Source organism: Pinus tabuliformis, chromosome X, assembly GCF_031772625.1.
Source record: "Pinus tabuliformis cultivar Carrire ecotype Pingquan chromosome X, CPIR1, whole genome shotgun sequence".
Classification (NCBI taxonomy): domain Eukaryota; kingdom Viridiplantae; phylum Streptophyta; class Pinopsida; order Pinales; family Pinaceae; genus Pinus; species Pinus tabuliformis.
Window position 1 is genome coordinate 1,203,455,422 of NC_142308.1, and position 19,276 is coordinate 1,203,474,697.

The window sequence follows — 19,276 nt, forward strand, 5'->3', positions numbered from 1 at the left end:
GCGACCATGGGGGAAGATAAGGGGAAGAAGCCTGAAGAAGACACCTAGGTATGTAAGGCTCCTACAAAGGAACTTGAATTTGACTTGAACTGCGCAAAAGAAACGTTTATGGAAGCTAAGAAGAGCTTCGTGGAGGTCTCTACTTCAGGTAGTAGGGATCAACCAGAGATGGACCTGGACCCCTCGCTGCTAACTACCTTTTTAGAGACATGTATGAAACTGCTGCGTGATAATAAGGCAGTTAAAGGACTACAAGAATTGATTGCTAGGTGCGCAGGGTCCGGGGAGTTGCACGTAGTCCAAAAATGGGGAAGCATGCCCTACACACCGGACGAGAAATGTGGTTGACAATGCAAATTGGTGAATATGAGATGGATCAAGTAATATTAGACCTAGGGTCGGACGTGAACGTATTACCGAAGCAGACTTGGGAACGCATGGGCAAGCCCGCACTACAGTGGTCTCCCATTCAATTACGAATGGTGAACCAACAAAAGATCTTGCCCATGGGAAGATTAACAGGAGTAACAATGGATATTGATGGCGCAAGCACGTAGACAGATTTCAAGGTAATAGAAATTGTGGATGACAGTAACCCTTACCCCGTATTACTCGACATAGATTGGGCAACAGATATGAATGGAGTTATTAATCTAAAGAAGCGGAAAATGATTTTTGAGACAAAGTCCCTATGTGTGATCATTCCGTTGGACCCCGCTGAAGGACAATGTTACATAGAGCCCATGCGCGACGATGGAAGCGATGAAGAGCTAGATTGTATCTACAAAATAATTGCGTGAAACCAGGATCGGCTACACCCTATTGTAGATGAAAGGACCCCATGGAGGCACACAGAATCCTGCCTGTTAGAGTCCGACAAAGATGATGAGCGATGGCACAATCGGTTGAGGGAAGTGACGATGCTAAATTGTAATATGATGACCAAATCTCTGCATTGCGTAACCGCCCAGGCACGGGATCTACCAACCTATGATGGACTAACAGCGGTGGACGAATTCTTGCACCAGTATGAGAGTGCAGTACCAGAAAACCAGAGGTTCGATGCATTAAAATGGGTGCTACATGCAACTCCTGCGCGTTGGTGGGGAACACATGAAGGGAATTTTGAAAGCTGGTATGACTGTAGAAGGATGATGCAGCTAAGATTTGGGAAGCCGGAACTACGAATAACCGAGAAATATGATGGACGCGATGACCCGCGTAGGCACCTCGCAAAATGGACAAAAGCCTATGGAGAGGAGCCCCAGCCTGAATGGGTACATTTATTTTATCATACCCTGGATGTCATCCCCAGAAACTGGTATACTAAGACAGAGCTCCGACATGGTACGGGCGAATGGGATATCTTGCGCAAAGGGTTTTTATTAACGTTCTTATTTGAAGACCAATGGATGGATACCGTTGACGATGTGCTGCAAATTGTGAAAGCCACTATCTTCAAATTACCACAAGAACCAGAAGAAATTGTTCAACCAGAATGGACACATCAGTTAAGCCATGCCCTAGAATGTTACAACTTGCAAGCGGAGGATGATGATGATGATCCCTGAAACATTAACATCTCGGAAACAGAAGGGAGCCACGAAGTTCGAGGACCATCGATCGAGGATCTTGACATCACAGCGCCACTAAAAATGAAATAGGTGAACATTGGTACAGATGAGGAGCCGAAGTATGCGACTCTGGGGGACTATTGGGATGATGCCACGGTGGATAAAGTTGTCGAGTTACTGCGCAAATATCAAGACTTATTCTCAACCAAACTGACAGAGTTGAAGGGGATTCACGATGACTTGGGGGTGATGAAGATAACTCTGAAGTCAGACGCGAAGCCAATTAAGTAGCATCCCTACCGTTTGAATCCAAAGTATAAGGAAAAAGTCTGTGAAGAATTGGACAAGATGCTTGCAGCAAGAATTATTGAACCTGTCGAAGAATCTGGCTGGGTGAGTCCTATGACGATACAAGAGAAGAAACAGAAGGGAAAAATTCGAATATGCTTGGATCTCCGAAAACTGAGGGATGCCTGCATTCATGACCCGTTCCCAACCCCGTTTACAAATGAAGTCCTGGAGAATGTTGGTGGACAGGAAGTGTACTCGTTCACGGATGGGTTCTCAGGATATCACCAGATCAAGATTGCACCGAAAGATAGGAGCAAGACCACCTTCGTGACCGAATGGGGATGTTTTCAGTACACTGTGATGCCCTTCGGGTTGAAGAACGTGCCAGCAATATTTTCACACGTAGTAGTGGCTGCGTTCAAAGAATTCATTCATCAATTTTTGGAGGTGTATTTTGATGATTGGACTGTATTTGGGCTAGTCAAGAAACATGTGGCAAGCTTACGGTTGATGCTGGATACGTGTCGATGACACTAGATTGCGCTAAATCTTAAGAAGTGTACCTTCCTCGTTCCCTTCAGAAATTTGCTCGGCCATGTGGTCTGCAGACAGGGCTTGATGGTGGACCCTGCGAAAATTGTTGTCATCCTCAGTCTGCAAGCACTGCGCAGTGTCTAACAACTTTGTACCACGTTGGAACACATAGGGTACTCCCAAAATTTTATTAAGGGCTACACACAAATCACAGCACCAATGGAACAGTTGTTAAAAAAGGATGCTACATATTGTTGGAATGATGACTATAAGAAGAGTTTGGAGATTCTAAAGGAAAAAATGGCATCCGCCCCCATTTTGGTTTTCCCAAAATGGGACATTGAATTTCATGTACACATGGATGCGTCATGTATTGCGTTGGGCGTCGTACTCACGTAGGAAGGAGCGGAGGGCATTGATCAATCGATCACGTTTGCGAGTTGTCGATTGTCTAAAGTATAAAAGAACTACTCCACTATTGAGCGCGAGGGATTGGCGATGGTATATGTGCTCCAGAAATACTGCCACTATCTACTTGTTGGGCACTTTAAAATGTATACTGATCACTCCGCGTTAAAATACCTAGTGAATAAGCCTGTGTTGGGGGGGCGCATTTGTATATGGCTGTTATTGTTCCAAGAATATGATTTTAAGGTCGTCATAAAGCTAGGACGCCTAAACGTAGGCCCAGATCACTTGTCCCGAATTGAGAACGATGAGGAGGCAACGAATTTGGAGGAAGGACTACCTAATGCACAAATCTATGCGGTGCGTGTCACGGATGGCCACTTTGAAGATATAATCCACTTCTTAACCACATGGACCACGCCATAGGGGTATTCAGTTCAGCAGAAGAAAGAATTGGTGGTACGCGCGACGAATTTCACTGTTATCACGGGGCACCTCTACAAAATGGGAAATGATGAAATATTATGACGATATGTACCTGAATTTGAACGAGGATAGATTCTCGCAGAAGCACACGGAGGGGTTGCAGGAGGACATTATGTGGGATGGGCGACAGCATAGAAGATTCTTCGCGTCGGACTATGGTGGCCAACTCTACATCAAGATTCAAAAGTGTATTGTCGGGCCTGTGACGTATGTCAACGGACTAGGAAACCATTGCGAAGGGACGAAATGCCGCTCAATCCACAGGTGACGCTGCAATCGTTCGAAAAATGGGCGATCGACTTTGTGGGGCCCATCACGCCTCAAGGAAAGACGGGTGCGCACTATATCATCACCGCGACAGAATACTTGACTCGATGGGCGAAAGCACAACCAGTTAAGGACTACACGGCCGCTACAGCTGCGAAATTTTTGTTTGAAAATGTGTTGACACGGTTTGGATGCCCGAAAATTCTAATGAGTGACCGCGGAACACACTTCCTAAATGAAACTATCAACACACTCACTGAGGAATTCCAGGTATATCATCAACAAAGTATGTTGTATCATCCACAAGCGAATGGGATAGTCGAAGCTTTCAACAAGATTTTAGAGACTGCGTTGACCAAGATCTGTAATGCGTAGCGCAACGATTGGGATTTGTGCATACCTGCTGTGCTATGGGCATACCGAACCACTTGCAAGAAATTGACGGGTCAGACACCTTTCCAGTTAGTCTACGACACGGAAGCCGTCATGCCAATGGAATACATTGCACCCAGTTTGCAAATAGCAGTAATGGCAGGCATGGCAGACCATTGAACCACACTTGTTGGTTCGAAATGCGTCAACAATTATTCTATTCTGTGATTTACGCTGAAATACTTTCTCAATCTTGATATGGATCACACAAGCCTCAACTCAACAAACATCAAACTTTGGTCAAACTTATGTAACTACAAAGAAGACATTTGATAGTATTATAGGAAAAAATTGAAATTCAAAGAGATCTCAAATCTCAAAGATATTTCAAGACAAAGGTCAGACATCTATATAGTCTCCAAATTAAGGTTTTAAGGGTATGTAACTTACGAGCGATATAACTTTCGATTGAAATATTCATTCTTTTAATGATTGAAAAATGCGATAAGGAGGAGCATTATTATTATTTTCTTACATGCCTCCAAAGAATGATCCAAAAGCTACTACAAAAATAAGCATCCTAAAGGCTCATCCATGACTTATGAAGAAATATAATATGTCCATTATCGGGTATGCATGTTGGAAAGTTAGCTTCCGTAAATGCAAGAATCAATGAAAAGGGGTATGGATGAAAATAAGGAAGAAAAGCTAAGAAGATATAACAATTGGAATAGAATATGGATGGAATGGAACAAAATATTATAGAATCTGTAAATTTGAGGCTCCTTAAAATTGATAATGTATTTGAAGGAATTCAGGAAAATAAAGGTAGTATTCAAGTTGAACAACTTGCCAATAATAAGAAATTTTCAAGTGGATTTAACTCCAGTTGTGGAGTGACTCATGAATGGTTTCCTAAAGGAGTGACCCTTCCCAAGGTTGAATTAAAGAAGTTTTATGGAACAAATCTCTTTACCTGGGTGCACCAAATATAACAATATTTTGAATTGAATAATATTATGGATCATAAGCAAAGGACTCACATAGAAACTTTGAACTTTGAGATATAAAACCATATCAATGGTATCAATGGGTAGTTAAAAGAAAGACCCATTCTTATCTTGATACTTGGGGATTTACAAAGACTTAGAAGCACAATCTTGGGAACAATACTACTTTAGTCAATTGACACAAATCAAGCAATTTAGTGATATTCAATATTACAGTTCAAAATTTCAGGTTTTGGCCACAAGGGAGGATAACATAAGTGTTGAACATTTGTTTGAATCTTACATAGGTGTATTAAAAGAAGACATTAATCATGAACTTCTCCTAAAACATCTAGAAAATCTTATGGAAGCTATGTAATTTTCTTGTCATATTCAAGCCAAGAATAAGGTTACATGCAAGTCTATCATGTGAGTATACATAGGAAACATAAATCATTTTGGGGTTCATAAGACAAACCTACCTCAACCTACTCAAATATCAAAGAAGCAAATGGAGGAAAGAATAAAATTTCATGTATCTTGCCTAAAATTGGTTGTGGGGTGAACTATGCCAATGCAAATATAACTTTTAGAATTAGATTAAGAAGGGAAGTTGGTTTTCGAACTAGAAAATGCCATGGACCAACATTCTGTATCTCTTCAAACTAGAATAATTATGGAGTACCTAATCAAGTGGAATAATATTCCTCTAGAAGAGGTTACATGGGAAAATGAACTATTCATGAGGAAACACCCTTAATTACAAGATTTTAAGGAAACACAATTTAAAAGAGGGGGGCTATGTTAAGGCTCTTTGGCCCCTATATTAAGGCCTTAATAATAATTAATTATTAGTTTATTTGTTACATTAGGAGGTTGGATGGAACCTTTCGTTTTAATTGTACCCTTTGTCTCCTATATATAGCTAGGAGAGCTAGTCTTAGGATCATCAAATCTTGTCTTATACATTTTATTCATTGTAAAAGGAGGTCTCCCCCTCAAAGTGGACTATAATTATTGGATTCTAATCATTTTTAAGATGCATTTCATAACAACTCTTGTTAAAAAATGATAACCTAAGGAAAATAAAATTATAGAGACAAAAACAAGAAACTCAAACCTTCCAATATTGAATTAAAGAAGTTTGATGGAACAAAACTCTTTACCTAGGTGCACCAAATATATAAATATTTTGAATTTCAAGTTATGGATCATAAGCAAATGGATCACATAGAAACTTTGAACTTTGAGATAAAACCAAATCAATGGTATCAATGAGTAGTTAAAAGGAAGCCCCATTCTTATCTTTATACTTGGGCTTTATTTACAAGAGACTTAGAAGCACAATATGGAAAAGCTTGGGAGCACGACTACTTTAGTCAATTGGCACAAATCAAGCAATTTAGTGATATTGAATAATACAGTTCAAAATTTTAGGTTTTGGTTACAAGGTAGGATAACATAAATGTGGGTGTGTGCTATATTCTTTCCACAATTAGCTTCATATGTTGTATGTTGTGCCTAGTGCAGCGGGGATGGTAGCCCCCCCCGAAGGGGGGTTTGCAGGGGGGGCGGTAACCCCCTTGCACAGGGTTTGGGGCAGTGGCTCAGAGAATTTTTTTTTTTTTTTTTTTGTGAACCCAATAATAGTTGGGTGGACCCAAGGATGGGGGGCAGACCCAAAGATGGTGGGCGAACCTACCCATGGTTTTGTGCATGGGTTTTGCACATGGTTTTGGGCATGATGGTTTTCTGCCCATGGTATTTTGTAGATCTTGTCAAGGAAATGCGATTATGTTCTAATCCAGTTTTAATGGATTGGGGTTTATGAATACTTTGACGTGTATATATATGTATTGTAACATTGAAAGGAATATAATGAAAAATCAATCTGATAGTCCCGGTTTTGGGATCTTGAGGAAAGTCTCTATGTATATTTGTTTTATGTTCTTGCCATTGTTTATTTTTCTTTTTTAAGAATTCATTCACAAGTAGTTTCTATACAGGGTTAAAACCTACAATAAGTGATGGCCATTTTTTTGAATCTTACATGTGTGGATTAAAAGAAGAAATTAAACATGAACTTCTCCTAAAACGTCTAGAAAATGTTATGGAAGCTATTCAATTTTTCTTGTCATATTCAAGCCAAGAATAAGGTTACACACAAGTCTATCATGCGGGCACACATATGAATCATAAATCATTTTGGGGTTCATAAGACAAACCTACCTCAACCTACTCAAATATCACGGAAGCAAGTGGAGGAAATAATAAAATTTCATGTATCTTTCCTAAAAATGGTTGGGGCGAACTATGCTAGTGCAAATATAACTTCTAGAATTAGATTAAGAAGGGAAGTTGGTTCTTGTACTAGAAAAAGTTAAGGACCAACGTTCTCTCTCTCTTCAAAATGGAGCCATTATGGAGTACTTGATCAAGTAAAAGAATATTCCTCTAGAAGAGGTTACATGGGAAAATGAGTAGTTCATGAAGAAACACCCTCAATTACAAACTTAGTAAGAAAAAACCTTTTTAAAAGAGAGGAGCTATGTTAAGGCCCTTTGACCCCTATATTAAAGCCTAAATATGCATTCATTATTAGTTTGTTTGTTATATTAGGAGGTTGGATAGAACCTTTCTTTATAGCCTTTCATTTTAATTGTACCCTTTGTCTCCTATATATACCAAGGAGGGCTAGTCTTAGGATTATCAAATCTTGCCTTATAAATTGTACTCATTGTAAAAGGATGTCTCCTCTTTGAAGCAGACTATAATTATTGGCTTATTATCATTTTTTAGGTGCACGGTTCATAAAAAATCTTGTCAGAAAATGATAACCCAAGGAAAATAAAATTGTAGAGATAAAAACAAGAAAACTCAAACCATACAAAGCTCAAATTGTAGCAATAATTCCCTTCACTCTAAAACTATAGGGCCTTAGAAGGGTATTGAAAACTTATGTCAATGAGAAAAAAACAAACAAGAAGAGCCATAAGGGGAGCCAAGAAGCCAAAGATTGCATGGCCGATTTGAAAACAAAAACCCTCATGAAGTGGCCTTGCTTAATTTATATACCTTTGGATGAGCCAAGGAGGTGGTTCAAAATCCCAACTCCTAGAGACTGAAATCACTCTTATGCTTGTGTAAGATGCCTCCCTATCGTCAATGTCCAAACTATATTTTCCAACAAACAAAACTAGAAACCACGAGGGAGGGTCATTATCTCATATTTCTTGTGAGAATCCAATGCAACAGATTGATGAACCATGCATAGGCCTTTTTTAAGTGAGTGAAGGAGGTGGGAAGACCACATCTCACCTCTGGATTTGTATTGGTTCCACCTATTGAATCGATAATGTGCCAAGTGAAGGGAAAAAATATAAAAGGCTTGATTTCTATTAAATTAAGGGATTACTTTGAATCTAATGGTTCCATTTTTAACCAAGACCCTAGGATCAAGGCTAAAGGCCACCTTGGCCCAATGGTTAACATCATCTTTCAATTCTCACTTGATATGGAAGAGAGATGGTTGTTCACAGTGATTAAAGAATTGCTTGATTTTTCACATGAGAGAATTAAGTTGATTTCCTCCAAGGGCAGTTTTTCCCATCATAGCTTTAATCATCAACATCAATTACCCTTGGATTATCAAGGATTGGATGTCTTCTTCATTGGCAATGGAAAGACTCCACAAAAGTGAATATGCTTTTGTGAGATTGTTGGAAACACTTCCTTGTCCCCAAGAAAAATGTGATATCTTGTTTATGTCACGATCTTGTAAAGTCCCACCCCTACCTACCACTCCTAAAATAATTTATATTTATTGTATTAATTTTAGTTATATATATATATATATATATATATATATATATAAGTTTAATAATTAACAAATCCAAAATTAATAAATATAAATTATTTAAAGAAGAACTTGAGATTGTACATCAAGAAATTTAATCCTTTATATTTAGATTAAGATAAACCTAATTTATTATTATTACTTTTTAAAATTTAGGTTTAACATATATTTTATTATAGTTTTATTATCATATTATTTTCGATATACATTATACGTTAAATTACTTATCCATTATATAAATAAATATTTAATTTCTAATTATTTATTTAAATTAAAATATTTAATTACCAAATTGCTAAATCGTCATCTTAATCTAATATGAATACTATGACATATTAGCAAACAAAAAATCTAAAGTTAGGGAAACATACTATTTTGACATATTAGCAAACAAACAACCTAAAGTTAGGGAAACATAAACATAAAATGGTAAAGAAATGAAAACATAAATGGAAAATGGGGGAATGCTAGAATTTGAACCCAAACCACTTTTCAACATGAAATAACTCTACTTGAGCTCCATTTCCAAAAAAATCTTCCATTAAAAATGCAATTCTAAATTGAAACTAGCATAACACAGCATGCAAACAAGTGAATAATGTAAAGATGAGATAAATATTAGCATTTAATGCTAAAGGAAAAGTAAGGAATGAGAGATAGATTGGTGACAAAACTTGAACTTGAATGTCCTTATGAGAGTGAAAGGGCCTTCCTTAGGCCACTCCTATTAATCAATGTTGCATATTAAAAATAGCTCCTAAGATGTCATTTTTTCTTCTTTCTCTATTAAATGTGCAACAACAAGACAATAATAAACAATATCAAATCAATATAGAAAAAGTAAAGTAAAAGAGGGAGGAAGGAGGAGAAAGGAAGGGAAAATCCATTACTTTCCTTATGGAGGTTCCTCCATGAAATCATAGCCTTCGTGCATGAACCCTAAACATGAAAGAACAAAGAAACAATAAAAATGAGCAAATTAATGAAGTCAAAGAAAAGTAAAAGGCAAAAAGGGAGCAGAAGGAAAGGGAGAAGTCATTACCTTTTCCATAAAGGTCTCTCCATAAAACCTTGGCCTCCATGCATGAAACTCTAAACCCCATACCAACAAAACAAGAACAATTTGATTGGCAAATTAATAAAGGAAAAGAAAAGTAAAAGATGAACGAAGGAGGAGAAGGAAAAGGAGATTATTGTGTCTTCATCAAGGAGGGCCCTCCATGAAATTGAAACCTTAGCTACCACGAGGATGAAATGCTAAGAGAAGAAACCTCGAGGGAGAAAGGAGAAGGGAGTAGGAGAGAAGAAAGAGAGAGGAAATGAGAAAATAATAAGACTAGGATTTAATGGATTTTTGTGAGGGAAAGTAAGAGGTTCAAAGCAAAATAATAGAAATACCCTCACGCTCATGCTGATTGAGGCAAGTAGCTTATTTTTGGCCCTTTATCTTCTTCTTCTTCTTATTTAATTTATTTTTAAAATCTAGTGCAAGCAATGTCAAACTTAACATTGTCTCATGAAATAAAATTGAGTTTTCATTATAACTACAAAAAAAATCACAAAAAGGGTCTTTAGAAGCAAAAAAGGAAGATAATGACATAGTTTGTTGTAGTGTAATGTTAGTTAGCTATGTTAGTTAAGAATACAATATTTTACTAGTGTTTGATTTGGTATGTCAATAAACTATAAATAAGTTCCATTGGAATGCAATGAATATGAGTTTCTTTGGAGCAACTAAATGTTTCATGTGTTTTTGTATTTCGTTTCTCTCTTTCAAATGCAAGTCTCATCTTTTGGTATCAAAGAATACAATCTCTAGATGTCCTCAAATTCTTTTTTTTTTCTTGTTAAGAGAGGGGTCTCCTTCCTACTCCTTTTGGCTTCAACAACCTCTAATAGGGATTTACGTCCTCCCCATGCAGGGTTTCTCAACCTCATCGACAACCTTTAGATATTTTCTTTTTTTGCCATGGCTAGAACATGTCTCCTTGGAAATCTTGTGAGTGTAGGCTCACCATGGCTAATCATAAATATTATATACCCTTCATATCAATTTTTTTGGATGAGGCTAGGATATATCACCTTAAATATTGTGTGCACATAGGCTCACCATGGCCTAACACACATAGTTTATATCTTTCAACGCATTTTACAAGGGTTCTCCAACACCCTCATCTGTTTTTATTTTTCAAGGGATATCACACTTCCTCAGTAGCAATTGCAATAGCCACACCATTTTATATGGAGAAACTTTGTTTCTAGGTTACAAGTATTTTTTTGAGCTCTAGATTTTTGTCATATGATTTCTTGTTTGGTTTCATGGATCCATTACACCATTTTTCGCTCAATTCCTTCCCATTGATTCAATACGTTGCACAATACAAGGAGTTTCCTTCTAATCTATAGCCCACACACTCGCTAAACTTCAATATTTATCTACACAAATTTTTTCCCAGTTAGAGATAGTTTCAATATACCACACTCACCATGATTTAGGAGTTCCTACTCCATCTTCAATCCCTATTTTATCTTTTTATGTAGGACCTACTCTTTTTCCATACCTCAAGTCAATATTTTCACTTAGCTTCATTATTAGGACCCTCCTCCACCCCCCACCAATGCAAATACTTACAACACCCATTGTCATTCACATTATTTAATGAAGAAGACCAATCTATAAATTCATATAGCCCTAGATTTTACTTAGAAACTATCATGGAATCTCATTGCTTAACTAACCTACACTTGAATTTTCTAGTGTCCTACCTAAATGAAGAGTAATACTCACTCCCTCCAATAACTAGAAATGATCATAGTTAATACAAACCCTTATTGCTATATCTTCCCAAAGTTATTTGGACATAGACTACATACATCTACAGTTGGCTATGCCCCACTACCCTGACGTAATAAACATTCCCAATTATTGGTGGAAGTAGCCAAATCCACCTTTAAATGAAATGGATGTAGCTTTTCTAGATATGACTTTGTTGGAAACGATGATGATGACATGTCTTGAGAAAAAAAATACCCACTAAAGACACTACCAACCAAGACCAAGTTTGTAATGTAATTAAAGTATTGGTCATAGAAAACTTAGTAATGCAAGTATTTGAAATCGAACCCACTATTCTAGAAGAATATTCAATACATGCTCGTATGTCATAACTAGTTGTAGATGAGCATGCTTAAATAAACCTTGAAGAACATGTTTTCAAATCCAAATTCTTATTGTGGTGGATGCATTCTTCCCACTATTAATTTCAAAGGACACACCAATGGATCCACTTAAGTTGGATGATATCCAATTCTTATGTGGCAGTTATAACTAGGACCAATCCCAACCATCTCATTCATAAACAATAATAATTTCACAATGCAACTAGATTTTGTCTTAACAATGAATTTCTAGGCTTGAGAAAAGGAGCCTCTCATTTGGACTTCACAAGTGGAATCAATATTGTAGTTAACATAATTTGTCTAACTCTTTCAAGTATTTAATAGGTTTGAGACATATTTCTACCCATTGAGCAACAAAATTTCTACGAGATTCCTTGATACCTCACAAGAATATTTCTCAAGGTGTGAAATCTATATTTGCAAACCAAACTATTGCAAATGACATGCTAGGAACATATTGAGACTTCCCATGCCAATAACAAGACTTTGACATTAATATATGTATCTTATTGGATACTGGACGGGGGGCTCAACAACATTGTCTTTAAAGTGTAAGACTTTGGGGCCTAATTTACCTATTTTTTTAATCCCAATGCTAGCAAGTGTTGGAATATTTCTCAAACATATTATGATTCTGAGTTTTGATGTTCATGGTAGACATGGAATTTTAGCCATTGCTTGTGGTACTCATGGTGTTAATGGAGTGGAATTAACAAACCTTTTCATCATTATAATCATCAAGCCAATTATTGATAGAAGGACGAGTAGGGGTGAGAATGTGGTTGTAGCATTTGTTAATATGTTTATCTAGGTTATCCAAGCTCTCCCAATTATTTTTTTAAAACACTTGTCTCCATGCCCATGGGCAAGGATGATTGGGAAAAAGAGAGAGTTATAATGCTCTTGTCCTCTCCTTAAATTAATGCCTTTAAACCTAAAAAAATTAGTGAATGTTTTAATAGCCCCAATTTACTTGGTCCTTTTGGTGGTTGCTACATATACTTGTAGGGATGCCAATAAGAAACCTACGAGGAATGCCCCATTTGATGACTAACAACAAATTGGCACACTTAACCATTGTCTATATTTTACAATGCCAAACTATACAATTGAGATAGAATACAACTATGTTTGACATGTTTTTGGTCTTAGATTTTATAATAATTTTATCATGGAGACCTTTATTTAGGTTAAGCTTTTTAATAAGACATGTGAAACTTCTTAATCCTCTAAGGTAAAGTCAATCTCAAGAAGCTTTTTGAATTTTTTAAAATTGCTTTTAACATATACTTATCATATAAGTGGATGGAGAGATTCAACAATCTCCCACTAACTAGAGTTGTTGAGATGGTTGTTGATATCGAGTAGAAATTTTAAAACCATGGCCTAAGGAAGTGGCTAGGTGGTAGCTAGTATATTGTCTAAATCTACTTTATCAAGAAATACATGTAGCAACAAGATTTTACTTTTTATTTTGAGAAAGCTAATCTCATTCTTTATTTTATAAAAAATGTTTAATATGTATCTATATTGTCACCATGATCCAAAGGGGTTTGCATCCATTTACAATATTTTTATTACATATTTTATTTAGTTAGAAAATAACTTATTACATATCCTCAAACTTAGCTTTCTTTGTGAGTTCTTGTCATACTCATATTTACCAAATAAGAACATTGATTCACACATACTTTTTCTCATGCATTGATGTGTGTGCACATGTGATTTTTATCTTTACTTTTTTGGGCGAGTGAAGGTGGGAGACTGCATGTGATAAAAAAAATACAACATGATTAAAAAATAATGGTATAATGAGAAAACATTTAAACTTATGATATAATTAATTAGAATGCATCTCACCATAAATAATATGGATATATCATATTTCCATATAAATCTATATACCATATTTCTATATAAAAAATCAATATACCATTGTATTTGATAATTTCGGTCTTATTGTCCTTTTTTGAAAATGTCACTTAAATTATGAAAAACTATAGTATAAAAATACATATATACCTGTATGTTTATATAAAAGTCAAAAAGAAAGATTTTCAATGAAAAAGAAAAGAGCAAATTTCACACACATCATGTCGCATGAGAGTACTTTATACCTTAAATTGAAACATTAACTCAGATACCAACCTTTATTTAAAATCATAAAGAGAAAGGACATAATTATTTATAACAAGTTCACAACGGAATCTTTGTAAAACATAGAAAGTCAAAATAATGATACAATTCTAGACTTGGTTAAAGTAAAGAAGATCAATGAAATCATAATTACCCTTTACACCTTAAATTGAAACATTAACTCAAATACCAACCTTTCTTTAAAATCATAAAGAGAAAAGACATAATTATTTATAACAATTTCACAACAGAATCTTTGCAAAACATAGAAAGTCAAAATAATGATACAATTCTAGACTTCCTTAAAGTAAAGAAGATAATGAAAAATAAGCTATACATCACTTAAGAGTCCTAAACATACTCCCAACAAACACAAGCAATGGTGCATCCCAAAAAACACCTATCAACAAAGATACATCACCTAAGAGTCCTAAACATATTTCCAACAAGCACAAGCATTGACACATCCCAAAAAGAAACTAATGGTTTCAATCTCTTCCTAATACTTGTATGCTCTATTTGCAAGCCCCATTCATGGAAGACATTCCTTAACAATAATACTTGGATAATAAAAATCTAAGCAAAGACTCATAACTTGAAGGAGACATTCAAAGAACACACTTTACTTATGTGATTCATCCATTTCACCTCTATCTTTGTTAGACTCCAATGTCTCTTCACCTTCTCCTAGTAAGAAGATAAAGCACTATGCTACTAATTCAATTTATTTAATTTGTATATTTAAATGAGTTAGCCATAATTTCACATCCATTTTTTCCAAATAAATTGAAAATATAAATATACATATAAAAATCACACTCAATCTTTTAAGCAAAACAATCCAAACTCTTCTGACAAATCATGCATGATCTCCTAAAACTATCAAAATTTAATTACTCCAATAGACATGTCAATTTTGGAATATAGCTTTTATAGTTTTAATTTAATTATTAACAATTATTAAGTGGATAGTATGGATTTAACCCCACAAAATATTCTAAAATATAAATAATATACACAAATCAAAGATTGAGATTTATCTCCAAATTAGTTATGCCCTTTATGTCTTTTTAATTATTAATTAACTAAAATAATATCATATGAACACGTTTCATTTCAAATGAGTTATGATTTTTTAGGTGTGTGGAATTTATAAGCCATGGTATTGGTACATAGTATTGTAACAAAACCTATTCTATACGGTAAAGTGGAGATAGATTTCCATAATTAAGAATCTAATTTAACTCATGTATTAATTTTTTGAATTAATTAAAAAATGGTCAGTTAAGGTTAAAAATTTTAACCTTAATTTTTATGATTTTTCTTTTAATCTTTCATATATTATGAAATACCTTGATGCTTATTATAAATTGATATTTATAAATATTTATTAGCCATTTAATTTATATAACTGTCTTAATAAATAAAACAAATAAAATAATGGAATTTTCAAAATTCCAAAGACATTACTTACTTTTTCTTACCTTAAATAATAAATTAAAATTTTTAACCTTAATTTACTTCTTACTTTAAATAATAAGTTAAAACTTTAACCTTAACTTACTTTAAATAATGAGTCATAATTTTTAACCTTAACTTACTTTAAATAATGAGTCATAATTTTTAACCTTAACTGACCATTTTTTAATTTTATTTATGAGTTAAAATTTTTAACCTTAACTGACCATTTTTTAATTTTATTTATGAGTTAAATATTTTAACCTTAACTGACCATTTTTTTAATTTTATTTATTTTCATTACCCTGTTTTGTTCACAAAAATAAATTAAAAAATAACCTGGCTAGTGACATATCCTTTTATAATTTGGCTCAAGCTATCTCAAAAGTCGTTTAATGGTCGGTGCCATGTCGAGTTTATTTCCCTTGATTGAATCTGCCTATACAAAATGCCAGACAGGACCATGTGCTTTGACCGACCGTATAAAGATTCAAAGGATCCAAGTATGTGGACCTCAAAATCCATATATTTTAGTTTAATCTACAGGAAAACTGAAGAACAGACCGAGGATATGTGGAATGGAATCCATTAAAGCATATAATAACTTTAGCTTTGCAGTCGTAAGAACTAGGCATAAATACTATTCTTTCATGCACATCTAGAAAGAACAGGGAATTTACCGCCGAGAAAAATAGAAAACGGCGACCGGGAAATGAAGGGACCGTTGCCGGGAAATGAAGGGGCGACAACTATATATTCTTTAAATCATGGCTGTCAAAGACACGCAGCGAAAGGGGGGAAATTAGAGTTGGAGGGAGAGGTGGAATTTATTTTCTTTGTTCGTCTGTAATTTGACTTTGCAGCATAGCAGAAGGCCTCTGTTTAGCGAGTTCAGCAGTCGGAAACCTAAGCTATCTGCGCATGTAAGTCGGTTTCTTGCCTGTCGGTTTCCCCCAATTTTGCCGTGTTTTGAAGTCTAGGTTTTGCAAATTCACTCATGAATTTTCTCCCTGAAAAGCCTTGAGAATTGCAAGATGTGTTCATTTTGTGAATTTAAAGAGTTTAGCTTGCAATGCGTAGATTTTGAGGTCTGCTGTGTTTTTTTTGGCCGTAGAATGCAACTGCTAATGCTCGACAGGACCTTTTAGTTGGTCTGATTTGATGGAGAATTTGCAGTTTATTTTTGGTGGAAGATTGCATCTTCTTTTTCTATGCAATATACGGACAGTTGACAAATTGGGGTTTTAAGCCCCTTTACGACAAATTGATCTTAAAATGCAAGGGAAAATGTGCTTGCTTTCGTATAATAATATGTTTCTGTGTTTGCATTCGGATTTGAATTTTTGGCGTTGAGTAGTTTGGCTTAGAGTGGTTGGAAATTTTTGTTCAGTATAAAGTTCGGGCGTTGTTGTTTCTTTGTTATGAGTTTCACCGTTAGCTTCGTACAAATCACAGTCGGCAAAAAATCTTTAACCGATACCTTTACATTGCAATGCTTAGCAATTTCTTTGATAGCTTAGGCGGAACATTTTGAGCATGCATGGATATTCTTGCTTCTTGAACGATTTTGACATGAATTGAACAGGTGTTGGCTGCTAATTCGGCCTTATTAATATTGCAGTTTAGTAACCGCAATCGACGGATAGTCGGTGCTGGGTTTTCTTTTTAGGCTTCTTGGGACAAATTGGCCTTAAAATGTAGGAGAAGATGTACTTTTTTCCATGATCTAGGTCGAGAAGAATATGGTTCTTGATTTGTTTTCTATTTTGACTTTAGCGTTGAATATATTGGCTGGAAATTGTTTCTCACTTTAATTTTTAGCCTGCCAGGTTCTTTTGGTTTGAGTTTCACACTCCGCTTGGTACATTCTAACTAAAAGAATTTTGAGTAAAGTGTAAAATCTTTACCCCTTCTTTGGTGGCTAATGAGGAGCATCTTGACAATGCACGAATATTATTTCTGCTTGAACGCTTTTAGCGTGAACCAACTTGTGCTTTGTTGGCTTCCAATATTTAGATCGCTTTGGTCAAATATCTGTAAGCCTCTGTGCCGAGTTTCTAAATTTTTGAGATTGCGCCTAAATTAAAGTGTCGCCTATTTTTAGGCTGTTTCTTTTTATTTGTAGTTCTAGAGAAAAAATATACATTTTATGAGGACTGAGCTTTTTTTAATTCAGGAGTTCTGCTTCCAATTTAATACGCGAGGCCTTTGCTAGGTTTCTTTCTTTAAATTTCGTGAAATTTTCGTTGGCTTGCTGTTTATTTTGTTATCGTTCAGAGGTGGCTCTGGTGCTGCAGATAATGCAATTTTTTTTGTTTTCTGAAATTTGTACGTTTGATATCGTGAAAGAGAACAACCACCTTTATTGGTGCGAAGGGATTCTCTTTGATTATTCATTCATGTTAGCGAAGCTCTTATGCCTATTTTAACATTTATTATATATTTTCAGCCATCGAGTAACTGTTTGGTCGGTGCTCTCTTTGGGAAGATGAATCGCAAACCGGGCGACTGGAATTGTTCGTCTTGTCAACATCTTAATTTCAGTCGGCGAGATTCGTGTCAGCGCTGTGGGGATATGAGGCCTGGAGGGTCCCGCGGTGATGAAAGAGGCGATTATGGGAGTTTCAGTAGAGGTGGTGGGTCATATGGGTATGGAAGTGGCGGTGGCGGTGGTGGCGGCGGCGGCGGCAGCGGTGGGGGTTTTAGCTACGGGGGAGGCTCAGATGTGAGACCAGGCGACTGGTATTGCTCTTCAGGAGGGTGTGGCGCGCACAATTTTGCCAGTCGCTCCAGTTGTTTCAAGTGCGGGGCATATAAAGAGGAATCTGGCAGTGGCGGTTCTGGGTACGAAACCTCCGGAGGTCGAGGATCCAGAGGATTTGCTTCTTTCAACAGTGGTTCTGGCGCACGTTCCGGTTGGAAATCTGGTGATTGGATTTGTGGCAGGTAAATTCCTTCCATATATTTTTCGTCCATTTCTTCAGTTGAAAGTACTTATATTAAAACCATACAGGCAAACGGGCGTTTTGTGTACAGGTCAGGATGTAATGAGCATAACTTCGCCAGTAGGATGGAATGCTTCAGGTGCAGTGCTCCAAGAGAGTCGGGTAAGGGATCGAACAAATTCCCTGCATTATATTTCTCATGCCCTGTGTTTTTAATAATGTTTATATGATGAAAAAGCATTCATTACAGGCACTGCTGTATGATGCTGCCAGGAATTGAACGGTAATCGAGAGGCGGTTGCAGAGATTGAAGCTGTTCAGGAAGCTTTCAAAAGAAGGTGATGGGTTTATGGGGGGAATGTATTTGGTATAGAGCCATCTTGTTTGGTTAGTTTTTGTTTCTTGGGTAATGTGGGTAAGGGTTCAAGAAAGAAGGCTGTTCGGAAAGTCTTTATGCATGTGTGTTTGTACTGTTTCTGTTTCTGTTCTGTATTTCAAATGGAAGGCATCCTGCAACATGGTTGAAGCTTGACAATCAGACATTCTCTTGTCGCCTTTTGTATTTATATTTTTGCTTCTGCCGTGATGATGCTCTGCTTCGTTCTCTAAAAAAGTACCGTGGTTGGTTTAAATTATATCGTTGAATACACCAAATGCAACCTCACATGAGCAATAATTTCTTATCTACGGCTGATGAAAGCGAACGCCAAAGATTCCATAGATTGATTAAACATGGTGCTTACTATCCAGTGAAGTTAAATGACAAATTGTATATTGAAT

General features: G+C 36.0%; 1 protein-coding gene across 2 annotated transcripts; it reads left to right on the forward strand.

Moving 5' to 3' along the window:
* The first annotated feature begins 16,318 nt into the window (after positions 1-16,318).
* Positions 16,319-19,062, forward strand: LOC149144280 (RNA-binding protein csdA-like). 2 transcript variants are annotated; one of them, XM_089448893.1, is made up of 4 exons: positions 16,319-16,474; positions 18,001-18,497; positions 18,588-18,658; positions 18,747-19,062. In XM_089448893.1, the coding sequence occupies exons 2-4, from the start codon at positions 18,040-18,042 to the stop codon at positions 18,758-18,760; spliced, it is 543 nt and encodes a 180-aa protein (XP_089305019.1). In that variant the 5' UTR covers positions 16,319-16,474; positions 18,001-18,039; the 3' UTR covers positions 18,761-19,062. The 2 variants fall into 2 exon arrangements, with proteins under 2 accessions (XP_089305019.1, XP_089305020.1); XM_089448894.1 differs by having other exon boundaries at positions 18,770-19,062.
* Positions 19,063-19,276: the final 214 nt, after the last annotated feature.